Here is a 21,467-nt window from a genome sequence, read left to right on the forward strand (position 1 = left end):
TTCTCTTGTAACCCGGTTCAGTGTGCTCATGGTCCAAACATTTGAAGGGCATACGAATCACCAATAAGACGTTGCCAAACAATGTTCATTTCTCAGCCTAGTATGTTTTTCGATGCACATTGATCTCGATTCTACACTCCTCGAGTTAATTTTGTGCAAACTTTTCTCGGTCTGTTGAACGTTAGGATAAGAGAGGTAAAGCTCATTTGGGACACGGAAAATTCTCTTAACATATAATTCGACGATATTTTTCCAAGCAACGCAAAACACCTACCTTACCGAACGTTAAGTGCGATTTTACAGCATTATTTATTAACATCACGAACAAATGTAATCATAGCGACTGATGCCAGGCAGAATCGAGAAAAATGTGGTATCAGTATATTCAGCCCTATTCTCAGCTGGTCATTTCCCCTGCGGCTTGCATACTTAGTATGAATATTTCTTGCAGAATATTTAGCAGAAGTACTGGCCCTTCGTAAATTAAGCCCAACAATGGATTATGTAATCACTGTTACCGATTCTTTGTCCTTGTGTACTTAACTCACAGCACCTAATGAATCTCAGGTTCTCAGTGTGTGTAAATCCTTAGTACCTCAACACTTAACTAATATCCATTTAGTCCGGGTACCTGTGCATACAGGCCTAGTTCTAAATTAAACGGATGATTCATTGGCGAAAGAGTCGCTAGCTGGCCCAGCCATTCAAGTTCTCCCTACATCAGCCTTGATCATAGCCGCAAGATTTCGGAGGCAAATGATTATGCGAGAATTCTCTGTGCCATCTATAATAAATTCCTCGGATTTTAAGCACTCATTGTACCCCTATAAGAGCACCCTTTGCCAATCTAGAAAAATTGAAGTAATTATTAGTAGGCTTCCCTGTCGCATACCTTCCTTAAACTTTTATTTATAGAGGGCTGGTCTGACAACCTCAGCGATTTGTCATGTGTGTAGGGAAGATGAAACCACAATTTTTTTTTAATTTCTTGTGGACGATTTATTAGCTTAAGAAAATGAACCCGAGAAATAGCACTTCGCCTTTTTGGATTAGATTTAACTGTTCAAAATGCGCTTTCTTTCGGTGCGTCTACACTTGTGTATAGCGACAGGAACGTTAGCGCTGCCATCCAAAATTTTCTTTTAGGATCAAGGAGATTTAAACTCTGAATTCTTTAGCCTCCTTTTCTTTCACCAAAAGTGAACTTGAATAAATTTTACTTTATGGTTATGGTAGAATTTGTAGTTTCATAAAATTGTGTAAGCACTACAATCTCTGTCTTTCGATAATAGCTTGCCTATTATAAAATTTTCACTTATTTTACACTTCACTATAGCCTGCTCGGCTTTGGGAGTGGGCACCGGTCCCAAAACTTGGGTGCAAATGCCACACGCAGTCACAATGTGGGGTTTTATATGCTCAGCCTAACCATAACTCCCCACATCCTAGCACCAACGTGAACACTGAAATCCCGACACGTGACCGATGTGCGAGCGAAGCCACCGCAGGATCAGCCGAGATTTCCTTACACCATTTCCGTGACTCGTTCAGTTTACTTGGGAAGAAACCAACCCAGCAGCCATTGTGACCTCGGGTGAGGTAGGCAAATATTCGCCTAAATAAAAAAATAATGCGCGTTATACGGTGGAGGGAGCACTGCGTGGAGGGAGCCTAACCGACTCTGCAGGCATATTCACTAAAGTTGTTCTCTCTCTCTCTCTCTCTCTCTCTCTCTCTCTCTCTCTCTCTCTCTCTCATGCGGTACTTGTTGCAGTAGGGGCACTAGAGTGAAGCTTCCTGTGCCTAATTCCCCGGTTTGGGGAACATAGCATTTGTCGCCGAATAAACTAGTTATGTATACGCTTCAATGCAAACCGGCGAAGTATAGTGTCAGATAGTCCACTAGTAGTCTGCGTAATGAAACAATAAACGGCAACTGAAAACCATTGTCTGTAATATCTCATAAGGATGGCTTTAAAGCGCACATGTACCTCTTAATGAAATAGCACTTAACATTGAACAGATATTTTTTTCATACAAAGGCTACCAGTTTCCCAATAGGGTATGTGTGCCACCGGTTACCCGCTCCACAGCAGGCAATCTCCACACAAGTATCACAAATGCAATTGTTTTTATTACTTCAGTTACGCCGCGGTAAACGTCTTTCCACAAGTCCGTCAGCGCTAACTTTAATAAAATACATTGACGGGTGGATAAAGCTTTGCCATTCTATTGTTATATCTATTTGTCGCCAGCCCTGAGGTCGCGCGACTGTCATTATGGCCGTGCCGGCGGCCTCTTGCACGTCAGTTCACAGGCCGTCTTCGTGAGGAACCGGTTGGCGCCGGTGAGGCACCGGTGCGATTCCAGCACGCGCCGCGTCAACCTGAAGCAGCGCCTCTCGACCTGGGTGGATGGATGTAATGAGCGTCCCCTTTGGAACGGGGCGGTGGGTTGCGCCACCAAGCTCTTGCTATTATACTACTTAATGTCCTACCTTCACCGCAGACGAAGGCGCCTCTGCCACGAAGAAGGGGAACTTCAGCTGCGCGCTGCCGCAGGGCGCACTCCGTGGAGCGGCGCAGGGCGGGTAGCGCGGGTTAGTGCAGTGGGCCGTGCACTGGCCGGCCGTGGGGAACACGGCACTGCCGTTGGCCGGGCATCCACCCCAGGGGAAGTTCCAGGCTAGGCACGCCCGGCCGTCGAACCACCACCAGCTGGTGCGGACATCCTGCCTGCAGAAGGGGAGAGCAATTCGACGGGCGGGTCAGCGACGCGGTGAACTGCGCGTCAGCATAGCAGAAAGGGTTAGTCAGAAAAGGTTCGCGTCGCGGCAGCGCTACATAGCCCTAGATGAGAAAAACGAGGAGATAGAGGGCGTACTTCGTCCCGTATCCTCTCACCTCGAATCTAGGTAGCGCAGCCACGCCACTTTTTATGTGGGGAAGGCGTCAACCGGGCGCTTGCTTATGGAAGCGGCGGTTCCGTACGGAATGAAGAAATATAAACAGTAATGCCGGTGTAGCACACGCGCTTTCCAAGAATATTTACAGTTAGCATTTAACATTGGTGCAGCTTCGCGGCCAGATATTCGTATAGTACAATATGAGTTACTGAACCACGCCGCCTGCAATGCTCTGGTGGACTTCCCACATGCCCACCAAGTTCTTACACTACCCGCCTAATGTCTATGGGCCTTACTGCGTGTTTTATTAAGAGAAGCAAAAGTAATCAGCAAAGCTATAAAAAGTGCTCTATAAATGGCTTGCGCCACGGAATCTGTAACCAGCCTTCGGACCTGCATGTCGCTGAGAATTTCGCAGTGCTTACAATGCCGGAGTGAAAACATCGAAGTGAACGCTGTTCTTTTCTCTCCACGCTCATTGCAAGCAGCCACTGAATGATGTATGCAACCAGATTCTTCACCTGACTTTAACGATGGTTGTTGTGACATAGTGATACGCCCACATATATAGCAGACCAACGTTTCAGCTTTACGACCCTTGTTTAGTGAAGCAGAAACTTGCTTTTGGTATCACTTGCGAACGCTTTAACATATCTTTATTTCAGCATTAGAGTGACCCGTTTCATTGGGCGACTTCAACTTGCTCGAGTAAATAATTATGGACACAAAATGAATTTCTTTCATTCGACTATAAGGACATTGGTTTGGCCACGCTTATTAAAACTAAGAGCAAGGTAGTTAATAAAGATATCCTCAAGCAGCTTGCAACATGTCTTAGTGAGAGATACAGGCATCAAATTTGGCAGGACATTTTTAATTCTAATTTATCCTTTGCTATGTTCCTTACATTTACCTGGTCTTACGGTAAATTAGAGAATGCAAGCGGTATTTGGCGAAATAATCTGAACTATTTGCTGCAGAATTCTGTGTACGTTTTAAGGCTATATTGTGGAATGTCATCGTAACCATGTTATTAAATTGAATATTAAGCAACAGATTGTAGCGTTTGTAACATTGAGATCACCGATAGTCACAGTATGTCTGATGTGATAAAACTGGGGGTACAATGCCGTTATCTACAGCATACAGTGTGTGTTTTTTTTTAGTTCCATCAATTTTTTTAAAAGATGCCTGTGGCAGATAGCACAGTTCTAATTCTTTATCTAAATTGCTCGACCAGGTGGCCATTACTTCTACGAGAAATCAAAATAATTAAGTGATTATCATATTTACGTAAATCAACGTTTTCATCATTAACATTACGGCCAATATTTCTATATATGAATTATAGTTGGCGAGTGCGCATGGCGTATTCACTTGAAACGAATTCTCAGAACTGCACCAGTTTCGAGGTATCATTTTCTAAAGTGTCCGACGAAAGGCATTGGTGTTCCAGTTACATTTGTGCTTCTATGAATAAAACAGCTGTTCTTTAAGGAAGTAACTGCAATGCCAATGCATTTCGTCGGACACATTGAAAATTGATATCTCGGAACTGGTGCAGTCCTGAGGATCCTTTCCAAGTGAATACGCCTTGCAAACTCGCCGACTATAATTCGTAGATTGAAATAGGAGCCGTAATGTTAATAATCAGAAAGTTCATTAACGCAAGCATGCTAATCATTTAACTGTTTTGATTTCTCGTAGAAGTAGTAGTCACCTGATCGAGTAATTTAGACAAAGAATTAGAACTGCGTTATGTGCCAAATGCAATTTATTTTTTAATTTGGTGCGACTTAAAAAAAACCCTGTATATGGGCTGAAGGAATCCACTGTGTTCTTTAGGTGGCCGAACAAGAAGCCAAAGGTTTTTTTTTCGGCGACTGCTGATCAGATTTGTTTTATTCTTGGCATTACCTGGAACCACTGAGCCTTCGAGACACGCAGTAGTTTATCGATCCTGGTTAGTTTCGGGGACGTGAGATTATCGAGCGTTCACCTAAATACGAGGACTTTTACATTTGACCTTATCGGAAGGCAGCAACCGCGGCCGGCAATATAATTCAGTTCTAGGTTTTCAGTACAAGAACGCCATAACCAGTGAAAGGATCCGTCGCAGGAGTGAATCGAAGCTTGTTAGTAAGAAAAATGACACGGGTCTTTTGCTGGTTTAGTTCTACTGTTTCTGAGACACTCCAGTTTGCTTTCAATAGAGACTTTAGGAAGCGGGTCTATAATTTAGGACGTTAATATTTAATAAAATAATGTTGAAAATAACAAGATTTCAGAAATCCAACGATGAAGTTTACAATTCTCTCTCTCTCTCTCGCCGATAAAAACAATATCAGTTCTATAAACTGCACCTAATAACACATGTAAAGCACACAAAATTCATCTAATTTTTCACCATCCCAGTTAGACGTCGAACTTGTTAGCAGAACTTTTACAAAACCCTCGTAAACGTAGGAACCATTTTACACAACCGGCCAATTCATAACAAATTTGTCCTCTTCATATGCTCTAAAAATTCTGTCGACAGGACTTCGATAGCTAATTTTGGTGCAGAGTTACCGATTTGTAAGCTTTGTGCGTCTATTTTTTAGGACTTATCAATTTTCGGCCATTAATCCATTCAAATTTTGGGGCCCTCAATCAAAATCTCGTTTCCTAAGTGACTAGAACGTAACTTTCTGCCTCAAATTGAGTAAAGTGTATTCAAATCAGCCTAGGGTGTGTCTCGAAATGCATTTATGTCGGCATTGGAGTTCGTCCCAAACTAAAAGTTCCTCTTAAAGGTTAGCAAGAAATGAATTACGGCGTCCAAGACTAGACGTAGTATGACATCATTGTATTCCATTACGTGTTCCCCAAGCTAAAGTAGCAAGTAAGCATTGTAGAATTATTGACATATTCCTCCTTGAACTCGCGGTCAGTTGGTACTTGCGCCGTCCGTACTGTTGAACATAACGAAAGTGCCCCGTGGTGCGCTGTACAAGTACTTCCGTTCACGTGTGCCTTCGGCCGGTGGCTCCTGTAGGATAAGGTTAATTTTTGTTTTATTTGTTCAAACGTGGCGCGTATTTTGAATTCATAGTTAAAGCACAGAGTTTGTGTCTCTAGTTTCCACAATAGTAGTGCAAACCTGTAGGGTCCTTTACTGACATAACTCTGTGGCATTTCGTTATTTCTTCTTTGCCGCTATAAGTTTAACGCGCCGTTTCTGATGGCATGACGGTGGTGGCCTGCCCGCACCTATGCAAGCACGAGAAAGGTTCTGTACCTCCTGCAGCCAAGCAGAAGCGTCTTGTCGAGGCAGGCCTCGTGCGGCGGCTGGGCGAGCACGCAGCTCCTCTCGCATTCGCGCCACGAGGCGAACCGGTTGGGGCCGCGGTTGCACAGCTGCGCCGGGTGGTCGTCGCCGGTCGCCAGGCAGGCGTTGATCGAGGCCCGGTAGACAAACTCGCGACGCGGCTCCCGGCAGTACGTGTAGAAGGCGACGCCGCATTCGGGCCTCGTCTGAAACAACGTGCAGTGCACGTGCGCCTCTCGCATGTAGTCGAAACTCCGGTTATAACGAACTGGTTCTTGCGCCAGAAATGGCTCATTGTGTCGATGATCGATAAGAATAGAGGAAATGGAGGGGCGTGTCTCTTGTTTAGTTACAGCGATACAAAGAAAATTGGCAGCTCATTGGAAATTACCTGTTTTCTTTCAATGAATTATACAGAACTGATAGAGAAATGCGGTCGGAGAAATGGCCACCGCGGTAGCTGAACTGGTATCGCACCGCGCGCCTGATGCGGAAGGTTCGCGTTCCGCTCTCATCTGCATTAAATTGTATTTTCGTCCCCTTCCATTCCCCCTTTTCCTTATTAGTTTTACATACCGAATTTAAAAAAGAAAACAAATAATTACCCATGTGCTTTTTCTCGCTTCATTGTCTGCTTTCTTCATTTCGATACATCAGGTAATTGGATATATCGATTAATTTCTATTGTATATTACTAATCATTGACGTTCAGTGCTATATTTATGCTTTTCCATGTATTGTATTTCCCCACTCCTGCGATAGCCCTTTTGGGCTGCAGTATGTTGAAATAAATAAATAAATACTAAGGTATAACGATCTATACAAACTTTATGATGAGTTCGTTGTAGAGGATATAGAGCATAGCTGCGCTACTGTGTTGAAGCTCACCATGGCGACCCGACTCGCAGCAACACATGGTAGCAAACACAGACACCCGGTAGTCTATCAGGTTGTGCTTCGCGTGGCACCATACGCCATTAGGTTCGAGCATATTGTGAAGCACACTCGTTGGCAAAACGATGGAGGGAGGAAGCGCGGCAGCAGCAGTGAGCGAACAGATCTCGATGTTGTCTCTCGCGTCAACGCAAACTAAGCTGCGAGCGCACACCACACAAAAAGCTACAAGCAGTCAGAGCAGAGCAATGTCACCATCGCAGGTCGTATTCAAGATCGGACCTGCGTGGCCAAGCCATACGCAGCAGCCACCGCAGTAGAATGCCTCCTTCCCCTCCCTCCCCTCGTTGGCTTGCGTATGACAGAATACGGCGTGCTTCCTGACCGCTTTCCTTCCTTGCGCGCCCAAGATTGAGCTACCATCGTCGGCTCACACTTGCACTCGCACATACAGCGTATACGGCACGCAGCGACAATGTTATCGCCCTTAGACATTGCGCGGAACATCACGGCGACGCCGACTGTGACGATGACGGTAGGAATGCGCCTGGAGTGTCCAAATAATTGCTATCGCAATTAAAGCCTGCGGTAAACAGTGTATATGCCACTGCAGGTGGTTTTATGGCGCCAATTGTAGGTGCTCTAGGTTAAATATACACATCCCATTCTCTTGTTCGTTTTCAAGCATTTACGGATCAAATCCCGGCCACGGCGGCCGCATTTCGATGGGGGCGAAATGCGAAAACACCCGTGTACTTAGATTTAGGTGCACGTTAAAGAACCTCAGTTGATCGAAATTTCCGGCGTCCTCCACTACGGTGTGCCTCATAATCAGAAAGTGGTTTTGGCATGTAAAACCCCATAATTGAATTGAATTGAATTTCAAGCATTTACTTTGTATGAATGTCATTAAATGAATTTTGCTTGTTGGATAACGTATGAAGTAAAATCAGCTGTACTCTAGTTTATTATAATCAGATTTATATGTATTACTAACAGCGCACGAATAGAGCATTGGGAAGCATATATAAATTTATATACTAAGTGCTTACAGCCAATGTATCTGCCCATATAAGTCCATACGTTAACAGACCTCACACATGGTCTGTTCACTTGTGCCATTAGACTGTTAATCTACATATTTGGTCAATGGCTGGAGTTAAGAGGAAGCTTTAGCTCGGGCCCAACTCCGACGCGGCCTATTCAAATACATGTAAAACGCAAAAACGTTTTTATGAGGTAACCCCTGGACCGATTTTAATGAAATTTGTTGCCTTTGAAAGAGAAAGTTCAATTCTAGTGACTGTTGGAAGCGAAATTTCTATTTAGGGCTTGAATTTTCTTAAAATGATTTTCAAATATTTGACCGTTTGACAAAAATAGAAGCACAATTTTTAAAAATTGATAGCTCTGTATCAAAAACAGATATCGCGGTTCTGTGAACGGCATCCATTAGATCATTGAAAGCGGACAAATTCGATATGACATTTTACTTCTTACGCGAATTTGTTACGTTGTTTACAAGGGTTCTGCAAAAGCTGTATTTCCATGTTACTAAATTTTTTGAGATTCATGTGTGATATATCAATTTTGTCCGCTTTGGATGTACTATTAGATGCCTTTCACAGAATTGTATTATCGTTTTTCTTTTAGGAGTTATGGAGTTGTAAACTTGACAGTTTGGCTTTTTGAAAATTTCGGATTTTCGCTAGCTTTTAATAAAAGATTGACGACCTAACTCAAACTCGATACCAACAGTCACTAGACTAAGTTTTTCTTTTAAATACAACAAACCTCGTCAAAACTGGTGCAGTGGTTGCCGAGAAAAACGAATTCTCTTTTTACATGTATTTAGATAGGAGCACCCGAGCTAAAGCTTCCTCTTAACGGTGCGTTATTGCACTTGCAAGCATGGGGTTCTGTAACATCAGGCTTGCTTAATACGAAAAAGGCTCCTGAGATTACATCACAGGACCTCACTTTACAAATATAAGTCACTTTATGAGCATTACCCATCAATGGGGCCAGTGATGTGTCTGCGTTTACGGTTGCATCGGGTATCACTTCAAGCCAAAAGACCTGCAGATTACTGACGTTACCCACCACATGCCCAACTCTTCTGAAGTTTCGTGAAAAACAATTTAATTATGTAGTCAACACGTAAACGTTCTAAAGACGAAACAATTTACTATGCAAGCGCCACGAGAAGAAACCTGAACTAGATCAACGTGCCGCGATCGGGCTGGTTTTGCAAAGCGCCAAAAACAGCACCCTCTCATTCATCGCACGTCATGTTTACACTTACGGATCTCCGGAACGGTTGCTCCAGTGGATTCTCGGCAGTCACGAAGCTGGCGCTTGCGTTGCCGTATCCGACAGCCGGCTGCTCAACGGTCGAGTCCCCGTCGACTGGTTCGCTCGCAGTCGACGGCCCCTTCCAGGCGGCGTCAGTGACCGCCTCGTCAACGGGGACGCCAGGATCATGCCGTAGTGGGTACTCCGTATAAGGCACTCCAGGCAGCAGCGGTCTGGTGGCTGCCAACCCTGCAGCGAGAGCGGGTGCCAAGAGGGATCGAGTCACATGGCACATGAGGCCAAGTTGTCGAAATAGTTCCCAAAAGCGGACCACCAGCTGCTCGAAGAGATACTTTGCAGGAAATTTGTTAGCCATTACGGAACTGGCGGTTTAGAAGGTGCACTTGAAGGGACAGTAAAGCGAAACACTAACTTTGCTTAGACTGATAAAGTATTCCTCGAAAACACTGTTCTTTGATCCGCGAAAAGCGGTTTGTTAGTAGAATAAATCAAGGCCAAGTTTTCATTTTTGTTCCACTGCGCGACACAACTACACCGCCAGGACGTCAGCGTGACGTTACAAATATCAGTGAATTTTCTGGAATTTACGGCGCTGTGGCCCCGTAACAATCCTCCAAACTTAACAAGTTCACTCTTCGGGCACTATATAATAGAAAAATAGTCCTCATTAATGATAAACAGTTATCTAGACCTAGCCAGACGCCGTGAAAATCTGTGATGTCACGACAAGCTGTTGCGGGAACTCTGAGTCGGCGTTCCCACCCGTCTTCCATTCTAGTGGGTATTTTTTTGCTATTTGCTTATCGAGCCTCGTCTCCCTCTTTTACAATTCTTACTACAATAATTTGCTAATAGGGTTCCACTTATCATTGTCTTTACTGTCCATTTAAGGCTATAGAAGTTCACTGATACGCATATCTACATTAGAGGGCGCGCCTACTATAGAGTCACTGTTTCCGTTAGAGCTCAGTGCAGCATAGCGGACTGCTCAGGTCGACCCATATGCCCCCCTTTAATGTAAATGAAATCTCTCTCTCTCTCTCTCTTTTATTTTTTGTAATCACACGCAATTTTTGTCGAATATATTAAGTTCGGTGGAAATTAGCAAGGTACACGAAGTTTCACGAGAGGAAATTGTCGATAACTTGATATAATATTATACAAAATATATAGTTGTAACCATCGTTACGCTCAGATTCCCTGTACAGGAGAAGAAAAGTACCCAGCTTTTGTAGCAGTGAGCGAAAGGCCGAAAATCCTTCGGTTGTTTCAGTAAAGGCTACCAACTGTAAATGTGTAAAAAGCACATTAAACACTTGAAAGATCCGTAACTGGCGATTTCCTTCACGTGTTTATTTGAAATAACATCGCGGCAGAGATGTGGCTGGACTGATATGGGCGCATCATATTGACATGGGCGTAATAACTGATTTATTTTTAACAGGTCGGACAGCAAATGTCATAAGCTACTGCATTCTGTTACTGCTTTGAGCTGCAGTTTCTGCTCTTGCTTCAACGGTATCAACACACTGTGAAAGACTGAACTGAAATTGAGGCGGAAAGCGGATAGAAGAACGACATGGATGCCAGAGATAGAGTAATGCTGTCCTTCCTGGACAGTGGCCTCATTGATGAGCATGTTTTCACATTTACATGCAGCGTACGTTACACTGCCTTAAATAATGGCTATATTTTTCGGATTATGAAATCAAAATTTTGTGGGATCAAATTTGCGGGGACAATGCCGCCATGCTTTAACTTTAGCTTATAGAAGCGCTCGTATAACGCCGTGCGTTAACGTGCTACCTTGAGCCACCGTTAATGGCGTGTCGGCTGTCAAATAGCGCTACGAAGATTATCAACGCCCAAAGCAAGCCGCTTCTGTGCCCGCGGTGAGGACCCAAGTGTCCGCTGCCCGTGGCACGCGGCAGCAGCTCACCAGCGACGGCGTCGCGTAGGCGGTGTTCGTCGGCACCTCCAGGTGCCGTGGTCGACTGGCGGTTCATGATGCCGACAGTGGTGGCCACCGCAGAGGTGACCAGCAGTGCGGACAAGAGTGCAGCGCCGACCATCAGCGGCAGCCGGCCTCCCATCCAGACGCCCGGGAGGTTCTCGTTGTGCTCGCCCGGTGGGAGGTCCGTCGCCGTGGCCACGTCGCGTCGCGCGCAGTCGACGGCGCAGCTACGAGCGTTCGAGGCCAGGGCCACCTTGCTGCTGACGCGCACTATACGGGGAGGCCTGCGACCACGCGTGAGCGAGCGTGAATCTGCATCCGCAGACATAAGGTTGACCAACGCACAGCAGCTCCTTTTCAATGACGAGCGGTTGTTTACGCGTCGCCGCATGTGAAGCTATATGAGGTTGCGATCTATTGCTAACGCTAAATCGGTGGCAACAAAATTTTTAGTCCTCGGGGGAAATTTAAAGCAGCCTTTTCGCCCGTTCGGTACGCATCTAAAATTATGATATCTATTTTCCATGAAAGTGTCTGTGGGATCCGAGGAGATCTGATGAAAATAAATCCTATGTTTTCTACGAGAACCGCTCGGACGATAGTTTACTCACTATAGAAACATAGTGACTCTACACAAGGTTACTAATTTACGACTTGAATATTGGTGCCTTTCTGGCTTCCTATGTTGAAGATCGTGAGTCTGATTTTTCATGACACTGAATTAATGTGCCAATAGTAAGTCCGATTTCAACTCCAAAAACTCGCTTTTACTGCAAGCTCGCAGAATTTAAAACAGGTGCTCGACTAGTATACTACGAAAGAAAATGTATAGTGTTGCGGTATTATCGAGATGCAGAATAATGATAAAGTAACGCCAGTGGTTTGGTTACATGATGGGGCAAATTATGAAAAAGCTCCTTTTCAGTGTTTTTTTGCGAGCATTGCTACATGTCAAAAGAAACACATCACAACGCAGTGTCAGAGTCAATGTAAACAGTCAGAGTAAAACTAAAACCGATAAGGCTCGTTATCATGCAATTCAAACACGGTCCCTGTGTTCATCTACCATGTCACTGGTCGAACCACTTGTGCACCTGCGGGAAATTATTACACCCAGCTTAAAAAAAATAAAGTCTGTGCCCATCAATCGACCCCTAATGAACCCCCAAATAAGAGGGCCCCTAACGTACAACACTCGGGCGCTGTCACTGCTGCTTGCGCTGGTGGTACTTGTGCCACTGCTGGCGCTGCTGCTGAGAGCGGTGGAACTATCGACGGTGCTGCTCAAGTCGCTGCCCACGGTGTACGGGAAGGCCGAGTGTCGGCAGCACCGCCACGGGCCTGACGGGGAGGCGATATAGGGGAATGCCGACAACGACCCGGTAGTCCACAGCGTTGTCTCCGTGGTATGCTGCGTAGGTGAAAGAACAAAATGCCGAACGTTCCCGTTTTCTCATGCAGGTGCAACATTTAAGGAAGCTGTATCCTATGGATCGATCACATTCTCGTGGTCTGGGCCGCTGTGATGTAACGATCCCTTTGGCTTGATTCTATACATTCGTTATCATACACCCTTCGCGGCCGGCTGATTCCTGTAACAGCAAAGAAGAGTGCCGCTCAGACTACAGGCCAAGCGCGAAACAGAATCGTATTGGAATAGGAGGCGTTCACGCCCACCAGCGACCGCTTCCTCGAAGTGAACGAAACGAATCTCAAAGGTTCTGCTCTTGCGGGTTGTAGAAGCCGCAAGCGATTGTATATAGAAGCCGGAAATACGTCATAGCCGCGATGTTTTAGACGAGACTTATGGAATTGTTAAGTAATAATGGCTCTGTTACAATCCTATCCTAGCCATTGGAATATGCAGTAAACAAGCCCATAGAGTTTCCTACAAATTTATTAGAGACAACTTTGTAGCACTATATCTGTATAAACAGGGGGTTTCAGCGAATATATTTTTTTTTAATTGCCGATGGCGGATATTACAATTTTAGTCAATGAGCTGGTCGGCTCGAAGAGGCGGACGTTACGTGCACAAATAACTGAAATTAATAATAGAATATTTAACAAAACTCACAAATGAAATTAATAACTAATTACCATGTGGCGAATATTGCAGTTTACAAATTTTAACGGGTGTGACTGCACTGCATATATTGTGTGGATGACGCCATTTGCGACATATGTGCCGTAAACTTGCGGTAAAAATGCACTGTCGTTCCACTTACTTTCTTAACAAAATGTCACAACAAAATGTTATGCATTGAAGCACAAAACTGGAACGCCAATGCCTTTCTTCGCAACGTTCTCGAATAAATATGTCGAAACTGGTGTCATCCTGTGAATTCGTTCCAGGCGAATGTCTTGCGAACTCCACTGCTGGAATTTGCCAATTACCATATTTATTTATTCTTATTTTTATTTGTAAAACACCTTACAAGGCCCCTACATAGAGATTGAGTCAGGGGGGCATAGAATCAAGTACATACAATCTAGTAACAAAGATAATAAAATACCAGCGAAGTGCTCAGCCTAAAAGTCAGAGAAACATATTAGCTACATAAACTGCATATGAGTTCTATAAAAAGGAACTCTATATAAGTTTGTAACAAACGTATAACAGTGCAAGAAAAAGATAGAAAAAATAACACAGAACAGTGAGTGTGATATTAATGGTGAACAAGGGTTAAGCGAGTTGAGTGAGTGCTTGAATTTTTCACGGTCAGTTTCCGCGACAATGTTGTCGGGGTGGTTGTTCCAGAGCCGAACGGCAAGTGGGATTGCAGACGAATTAAACGCTTCGGTTTTACCATTGATGCGCGTGAAGCTATGATGATTGTGTAATCTGTGCGACGTGTGCGATGACGTTTCTAGGTGCAGGGAAAGTTTGTTAGTGTGGTGGGCGTATTTATCAAATAATGACAAAAGGGCTATGTCGCGACGATTACTCGGCAGCTGAAGTGAAAGATGAATCTTTGAGTTACGCTAGAACGGTAGTCATAATTCTGGGAAATGAAATGTGCGGCTCTATTTGGGATTGATTCCAACGTGTTAATTTCGGTGGGAAGACCAGAGTGGAGCGGCGAACTCAAGTCGAGGGAGAACAAACGCTTGAAATGCCAGTTTACGAATAAGTGGAAGTGAGTTCCGAAGGTTACGTCTGACCTAACCCAGTGATCGAGAAGCACTGGCACAGATGGTGGTAATGTGAAAAGCCCAGGAGAGGTTTGTTGAAAGATTTACGCCTAGATATTTAAGTCATGAGATCCGAGATAATGGGACATTTTTAATACAGTAGGAATAGTTCAAATTAGTGCGTTTGCGGGTGAAAGACATCACTTTACATTTTGATGAATTTAGAGTCATTATCCAGGTGTCACAACAATCAATAATTTGGTTAAGATCAATTTGGAGCATCAGGTGGTCATCGGAGGTGTTAATAGAACGATAGATAATGCAGTCATCAGCAAAAATGAGCGTGCACGATAATTGGTTATTGGGTATCTCATTAATGTATATGAGAAAGATTAAGGGACCAAGAACGCTTCCTTGTGGTACACCGGGTGGAACATCTGAAAGGGACGAGGAGAAGCTGTTAGCGAAAGTAAAGTGCTGCCTGTTAAAAAGAAAATTTCGAAGCCAGGATAGAGTTATTGAATCAAGTTTTAATGATGATAACTTCAAAAACAGGCGACAATGAGCGATGCGGTCAAAAGATTTTAAAAATCCAGAAAGATGCTGTCAGTGTGAAGGTTTAAGTCCATGGTAAAGTGTAAATCTGTCGTAAATTCAAGCAGCTGCGTTTTGCACGACAAACCTCTCCTGAAACCATGTTCATTATGAAAAAAAAAGTTGGTTGATTCTAGATGATGGTAAACATGAGATGCAATAATATGTTCTATCATTTTACAGCATATCTACGTTAGTGATATCGATCGGTAGTTTTTAGCCAAGTTATTGTCAGCGTCTTCAGGATGGGTATGATTTTCGCTGTTTTCCAATCTTGGGATATCTGTCCTGCAATTAAGTATTGATGAAAAATGTGAAATAAGAACTTGCTAGATACTGAGACTGTATTTTTAGTAATTTACAATTAATATTGTCAATACCTGCTGAAGATAAACCTTTCCTGTTATTAATAAGCTGAACAACACCATCAATAGTAATGTTAATAGGTTCCACGTACCGGTAATCTAGGTCTGCAACAATGGGCTAATTAGTAAGACTTTCTTTCGTGAATACGGATGAGAAAAATTTATTGAAAACTTGAGCGCACTCACTGTTAGGAATAGGAATGTTGTTTTCGTTATTGTGTAACGAGATGTCATTAGTATTGCGTTCAGGAGGTAAAATTTGCCAGAACTTTCCGGGATTGGATTTGAGTAGTCAAGGAAGGTCTTGGGGAAAATGTTTATTTTTGGCTACACTGAGAGCGGAGCCGTGAGAACTTAACCAGTTAAGGTACCTTTCCCAAGCTGACAGGGTGCCGGTTCGTTTTGCAGTTCTGTATGAACGTTTCTTTTTGTTTCTGAGTAGGTGAAGGGACTTTGTGAACCACGGTTTATTTTTGTCTTCAGTTATTCTGATTGAACAGACTTGAAATAGAATTGAAAGACTTGAAAAATTATAGGGCGATCAGCTTACTGTAAGTTGCCTACAAACTATTTGCTAAGGTAATCGCAAATAAAATCAGGAACACCTTAGACTTCTGTCAAGCAAAGGACCAGGCATGATTCCGTAAAGGCTACTCAACAATAGACCATCTTTACACTATCAATCAGGTGATAGAGAAGTGTGCGGAATATAACCAACCCTTATATATAGCTTTCATTGATTACGAGAAAGCGTTTGATTCTGTCGAAACCTCAGCAGTCATGGAGGCATTACGGAATCAGGTTGTAGACGAGCCGTATGTAAAAATACTGAAAGATATCTATAGAGGCTCCACAGCCACCGTAGTCCTCCATGAAGAAAGCAACAAAATCCCAATAAAGAAAGGCTTCAGGCAGGGAGATGCGATCTCTCCAATGCTATTCACAGCGAGTTTACAGGAGGTATTCAGAGACCTGGATTGGGAAGAATTGGGGATAAAAGTTAATGGAGAATACGTTATTAACTTGCGATTCGCTGATGATATTATTTTGTTTAGTAACTCAAGGGACCAACTGCAATGCATGCTCACTGACCTCGAGAGGCAAAGCAGAAGGGTGGGTCTGAAAATTAATCTGCAGAAAACTAAAGTAATGTTTAACAGTCTCGGAAGAGAACAGCAATTTACAATAGGTAGCGAGGCACTGGAAGTGGTAAGGGAATACATCTACTTAGGGCAGGTAGTGACGGCGGATCTGGATCATGAGACGGTAATAATCAGAAGAATAAGAATGGGCTGGGGTGCGTTTGGCAGGCCTTCTCAGATCATGAGCAGCAGGTTGCCATTATCCCTCAAGAGTAAAGTGTATAGTAACTGCGTCTTACCAGTACTCACCTACGGGGCAGAAACCTGGAGGCTTACGAAAATGGTTCGACTTAAATTGAGGACGACGCAACGAGCTATGGAAAGAATAATGATGGGTGCAACGTTAAAGGATAAGAAAAGAGCAGATAGGATGAGGGAACAAACGCGAGTTAATGACATCTTTGTTGAAATCAAGAAAAAGAAATGGGCATGGGAAGGACATGTAATGAGGAGGGAAGGTAACCGATGGTCATTAAGGGTTACGGATTGGATTCCAAGGGAAAGGAAGCGTAGCAGGGGGCGGCAGAAAGTTAGGTGGGCGGATGAGATTAAGAAGTTTGCAGGGACGACATGACCACAATTAGTACATGACCGTGGTTGTTGGAGAAGTATAGGAGAGGCCTTTGCCCTGCAGTGGGCGTGAACAGGCTGATGATGATGATGATGATGATGATGATGATGATGATGATGATGATGATGATGATTAAAGGATTGTTCTGCTCAACCAATGCGCATAACTTATCTCTGAACTTGACCCAGTTATCACGAACAGACCTGGTGTGGAACTAAGGTAGAAATTGATGTTCAAGAACTGATTCTAGCTCAATGTTGATTACTTCATAATTTTCCTTGTAGTCACGAACTGTCTTGAGACATCTGTAAATGGTAATGGGATACTGATGGATACATTCAGTAATCTGTGGTCACTGAAACGATCCGAGCATGTTACTTGTTCTGTAGTTTCAGGGGCGTTAGTATAAGATCTAGGACGTTAGAGTCACGGGTAGGTTCTTTAATGATCTGGAACAGATTATAACCTAATGTTAGGCTAATGAATTCTGATGAAAAGCTGCAGGATGACGACAAGTTTGTCATAAGGTAATCTGCCATAAGGTAACCAGTTAAAACTTAATCACCGATTTCTTTAATTGGTCGATTCTGCATTTCAATTGTTTGTGCAAGTAATGTGCGCCTCGTCGAGTAGTCCCGCTTATGGACTAGAATTGTACTATCCCGCAAAGGCAACGTTTAAATACTTTTGAAATTGTTCGCTAAAACACCCGGTATAAACAATGCTGGGTTTTCACGTACCGAAACAACGATATGATTATGAGGCATATCATAGTGGGGTTACTCCGGGTTAATTTTAACCACCTGTTTTGCTTTAACGGGTACCCAATGGACGCTACGCGGGCGTTTTTGCATTTGGCCCCCATCGACATCAAGCCGCCGAGGCTGTAATTCAATCCAGCACCCTCGGGCTTTGGAGTGCAACGTCAGAAGCACTACACGACCACAGCGGATGGCACTAGAATTGTTGAGTTCACATGACAACTGCGCACAGCACGTAACTTTGCCTAATGTCCGTGCTTGCGGTTACAGACGTTCGCGTGATATCACTGCCATAGCAACTATCTGGACATTCCAGGCGCATTTCCGCCATCGTTGTCGGTGTCAGCGTCGCCGTGATGTTTCATATAAAGTTCAAGTGTGATAATATTGTTACCGCGCCCTGTATGCTGAGTGTACGAGTGAAAGCGCGCGAGAGTGAGCCAAGTATGGTGGCTGGATCTCGCGCGCGCAGAGGAAAGTGGGGAGGAAGCGCGATGTCTTTCGTCGCGGCGGAGGCACCGGAAAGGGGAGGGGGAAGGGTTCTACTCTGAAGGCAGCTGCATACACCGCGGCTTGTGCTACCTAGTAGGCAACGCCTACTAGCTAGCACAAGGCCAGTGCACTTCAATCTGTGACGCCATGCTACCTTGCCCAACTGCCATAGAATCTAATGTGGACGCCCCCGAGTAAGCCGCATTCATTTTAACGTCACCGTTTTCATCATGCCCCACTTGGCAATGAACATTTCGGTCCAAGTAGCGTGAAGTCATAAACCAGAGGGCACAGGCCTCCTATCTAGGAGGCGTTGACTGAGTCCGACCACGTGGGCCCTATCTTGATAACAATCTGCGATGGCGACAGAGTCTAGGTGCGCCAAGGGCTGATAGTTTCGTGTACGTTACATTCTCGCCGCTTAGTTCGCGTTGAAGCGAGACGGAGCGTTAAGGTCAATTCGCTAGCTGCGGCTGCCACACTTCCTCACGCCAGCATTCTGACAACAAGTGTCCGCGGCCATCAAGTCATATGTGTTCATGCTTGCGTGTGCGCGCGTGTCACCATGCTTGTTGATTTAGTTAGTAAACTTTACAAGTTTATACAGCAGATAAATGTACTATCCTTATTTCTTATAGCAGTCTAATAATTCACTATCTCAATTGATGCTTCGCCTTTCGGGCAAAACTGCGACTTTTCTGTCAAGTTTTATCTCTCTAGATTTCCAAAGATATTTTATTTCTAAATGTACGATAGCAGTAAGGGTCTTAGCAAATGCAGTATCATCACGAATCGTTGCACCTACAACGCAATATATTTCCAATATTTTTCCTTGGTGATATAATTTTTAAAGCGACTATACCACCTCATTAAAGGCAAATTTCATTTCTTTCTTTTTCATTTTATTACCTTAAAGACCCCTTGCGGGGTATTACATAAGCGGCGATTGGATAAGGGGCGAATGGACGATTTTAGGCAATTTTCGGTATACAATGGCAATCGGATCACGGCAACTAACCCTTAGGTACTAGTGCCGTGGTCGCCATGCAAAAGAAGTTTGACGCGCTTCATCCCGGTGATGAACTACGCGACGTACAAGTTTTAGCGTTGAGGAATCGGAACAGGGTAGCCAAATTTTCAGAAACACTAGATTTTTTTTTTCGCACTCTTTGAAATGCCGCGTGTTTTCTGAGCACGAATCAGCAGCCCATTTTTGGGGGCACGAGATCGTTCTACCAAAACGAGTGAGATTTTTCAATATTCATGTCCCGACGTGGCACGGCCCCCTTATTACCTCTCAGCAGTATGTAGGCTTGTGCTGCTGAACGTGTTCCGAATGAGCCGCGCCCAATTTTTACAATATTAGGTGGAATATCAACGTTCGTCCGAAAAAGACCAAAATTCGGGCAGATCTACAGTGATTAGCCAATTATGCCAATAGGCGAAATCGGGTCACGTATCAGGCGCTTACTGCAGCCAGGCTCCCCTGTGGCGCTGCCCTCTGCCGGCGCTGCAGCCGTGTAGTGCCTGCACCGCGAAAACTGAAAGGACAGCATGCCACAAAGGAGGCGCGCGAAGCAAGACACCAAATGAAGAAAAGAAAAAGTGATTATGCTGAGTACCTGGCAGGTGCTTATTGACTGAGTCCGTCAATTTCTTTTTCTCGAGTTATACTGGTTAACAAAGCGGCTGTTTCATCTAAAAATCAATTAGCCCAAGGAAACAGTTTATCAGCATTTTGCCTGTCATTTCACCAACTTCAAATGCGGAGAAGAATCATGTTCTCATTATTGACTGTGCGGACTTAAAATATACTGCAGTATATTTATTCGCGTCAATTTAAGCACTATTCTGCCAAATTACAATTACTCTTTAATGATTATTATATTGTAAGTAGGGTACGAGCAGTAAAAATTTTGACAAAAAAACAGCATTATGATATGAAGTTGATATATTAGTATCGTAAAAATAAAAATCTCATAGCACCACGATACCATTATGCTCATGCTAACGCCTGCGGTTACTCGGAAAGAGGGTCAACGATGTGGTTTAAAATACACAGCAGCTGCAGGGAATATACCATGTTAAGACCGGCCTTTAGGCCTCGCTACTCGAGTAGGGTTCGATGCCTCTGCTTACGGTTGGTCCTCTTTGTCCCACGTTCACGAATCCGGGGACCTGCTGCGACTTCGTCCGAGGCCTGTGGCTGCACGGGAGTCCATGCTGCTCGGTCTCGAGTGCAGTCGGGGCAGCTGGCTGTCGCCGAGACGCTAGCAGAGGAGGCGATGCCCTTAGCTGTCCCTCGGACTTGCAAGCACGGCGCTTGGTCAACGGTGAACGCTGCCGCTCGCTCCTCTCGCACGAAGAAGTCTTGCCCGGCCCAGCGATCGTCTGGCCAGACTCGACGCTGTACGTGAGCTGTGCCAGGGACACATCTTGCGCGGGCACGGTGGTGACGGCGGCTCGGGCAAAGCTGGCGCTCGGGGTGTCCTCTGCCGTATACGTAGTGCCGCTCCCCGTGCTGTATAAGGCTCCTGCCTGGCGCGTGGTCATGGTGTTCTTGGGGACCCAGGGTTTCATTGTCGTGAGGCCCTCGGTTCTGCTGCGCTTCTCTTTCGTCTGGCACGAGCTCGGAATGCAAAAGCGTGCCGCGCGGCGCGTGGTTTTGATGATGAAGATGGCTCTCGCATTATGGCACGTGTCCACAACAAGGGGATTGCTCTAGAAACTGTTGGTACATTTAACGAAAAACAAATACATAATAGGTAATAAAAGCCATGCAGAAGAGAAACAGAAGCGATATCACGCATAATTGCTCCAAGATTTCCAAAAAGAACAAAAAGTTAATGTCACAATATTGGAGCCATTTATTAGTGTTTCAAATAAAATGACACGTTCCGGGGGAATCTTCACTACGGTTGAACCCAAGAGCCGAGACCCCAAAAGAAAGAATAATTGGGCAAGTTAAGAGAAGCATTCGTATCGAGAACCGATGGCAGAATAAAATTTGCGGCAGAACTCATCTTAT

At 44.5% G+C, this 21,467-nt stretch overlaps 1 protein-coding gene across 1 annotated transcript; it reads right to left on the reverse strand.

Moving 5' to 3' along the window:
• Nucleotides 1-2,277: 2,277 nt before the first annotated feature.
• LOC142586206 (uncharacterized) lies at nucleotides 2,278-21,189 on the reverse strand. Its single transcript, XM_075697457.1, has 7 exons — nucleotides 20,579-21,189; nucleotides 12,570-12,790; nucleotides 11,365-11,663; nucleotides 9,415-9,653; nucleotides 6,186-6,421; nucleotides 2,498-2,735; nucleotides 2,278-2,406 (listed from the first exon to the last, which is right to left on the reverse strand). Exons 1-7 carry the CDS (start codon nucleotides 21,017-21,019, stop codon nucleotides 2,278-2,280), a joined length of 1,803 nt encoding a protein of 600 aa, XP_075553572.1. The 5' UTR covers nucleotides 21,020-21,189.
• Nucleotides 21,190-21,467: the final 278 nt, after the last annotated feature.

The sequence above is a fragment of the Dermacentor variabilis genome, chromosome 6, assembly GCF_050947875.1.
Source record: "Dermacentor variabilis isolate Ectoservices chromosome 6, ASM5094787v1, whole genome shotgun sequence".
NCBI lineage: Eukaryota > Metazoa > Arthropoda > Arachnida > Ixodida > Ixodidae > Dermacentor > Dermacentor variabilis.

Bases quoted from the DNA above. Each gene is read 5' to 3' on its own strand.
- LOC142586206 (XM_075697457.1), bottom strand. From the start codon at position 21,019: ATGAAACCCTGGGTCCCCAAGAACACCATGACCACGCGCCAGGCAGGA. The intron at 9,654-11,364 runs GTGAGCTGCTGC...CTCTCGCTGCAG, and splicing joins CCTACGCGACGCCGTCGCTG to GGTTGGCAGCCACCAGACCG. The intron at 6,422-9,414 runs GTAAGTGTAAAC...ACGTTGTTTCAG, and splicing joins AGCAACCGTTCCGGAGATCC to ACGAGGCCCGAATGCGGCGT.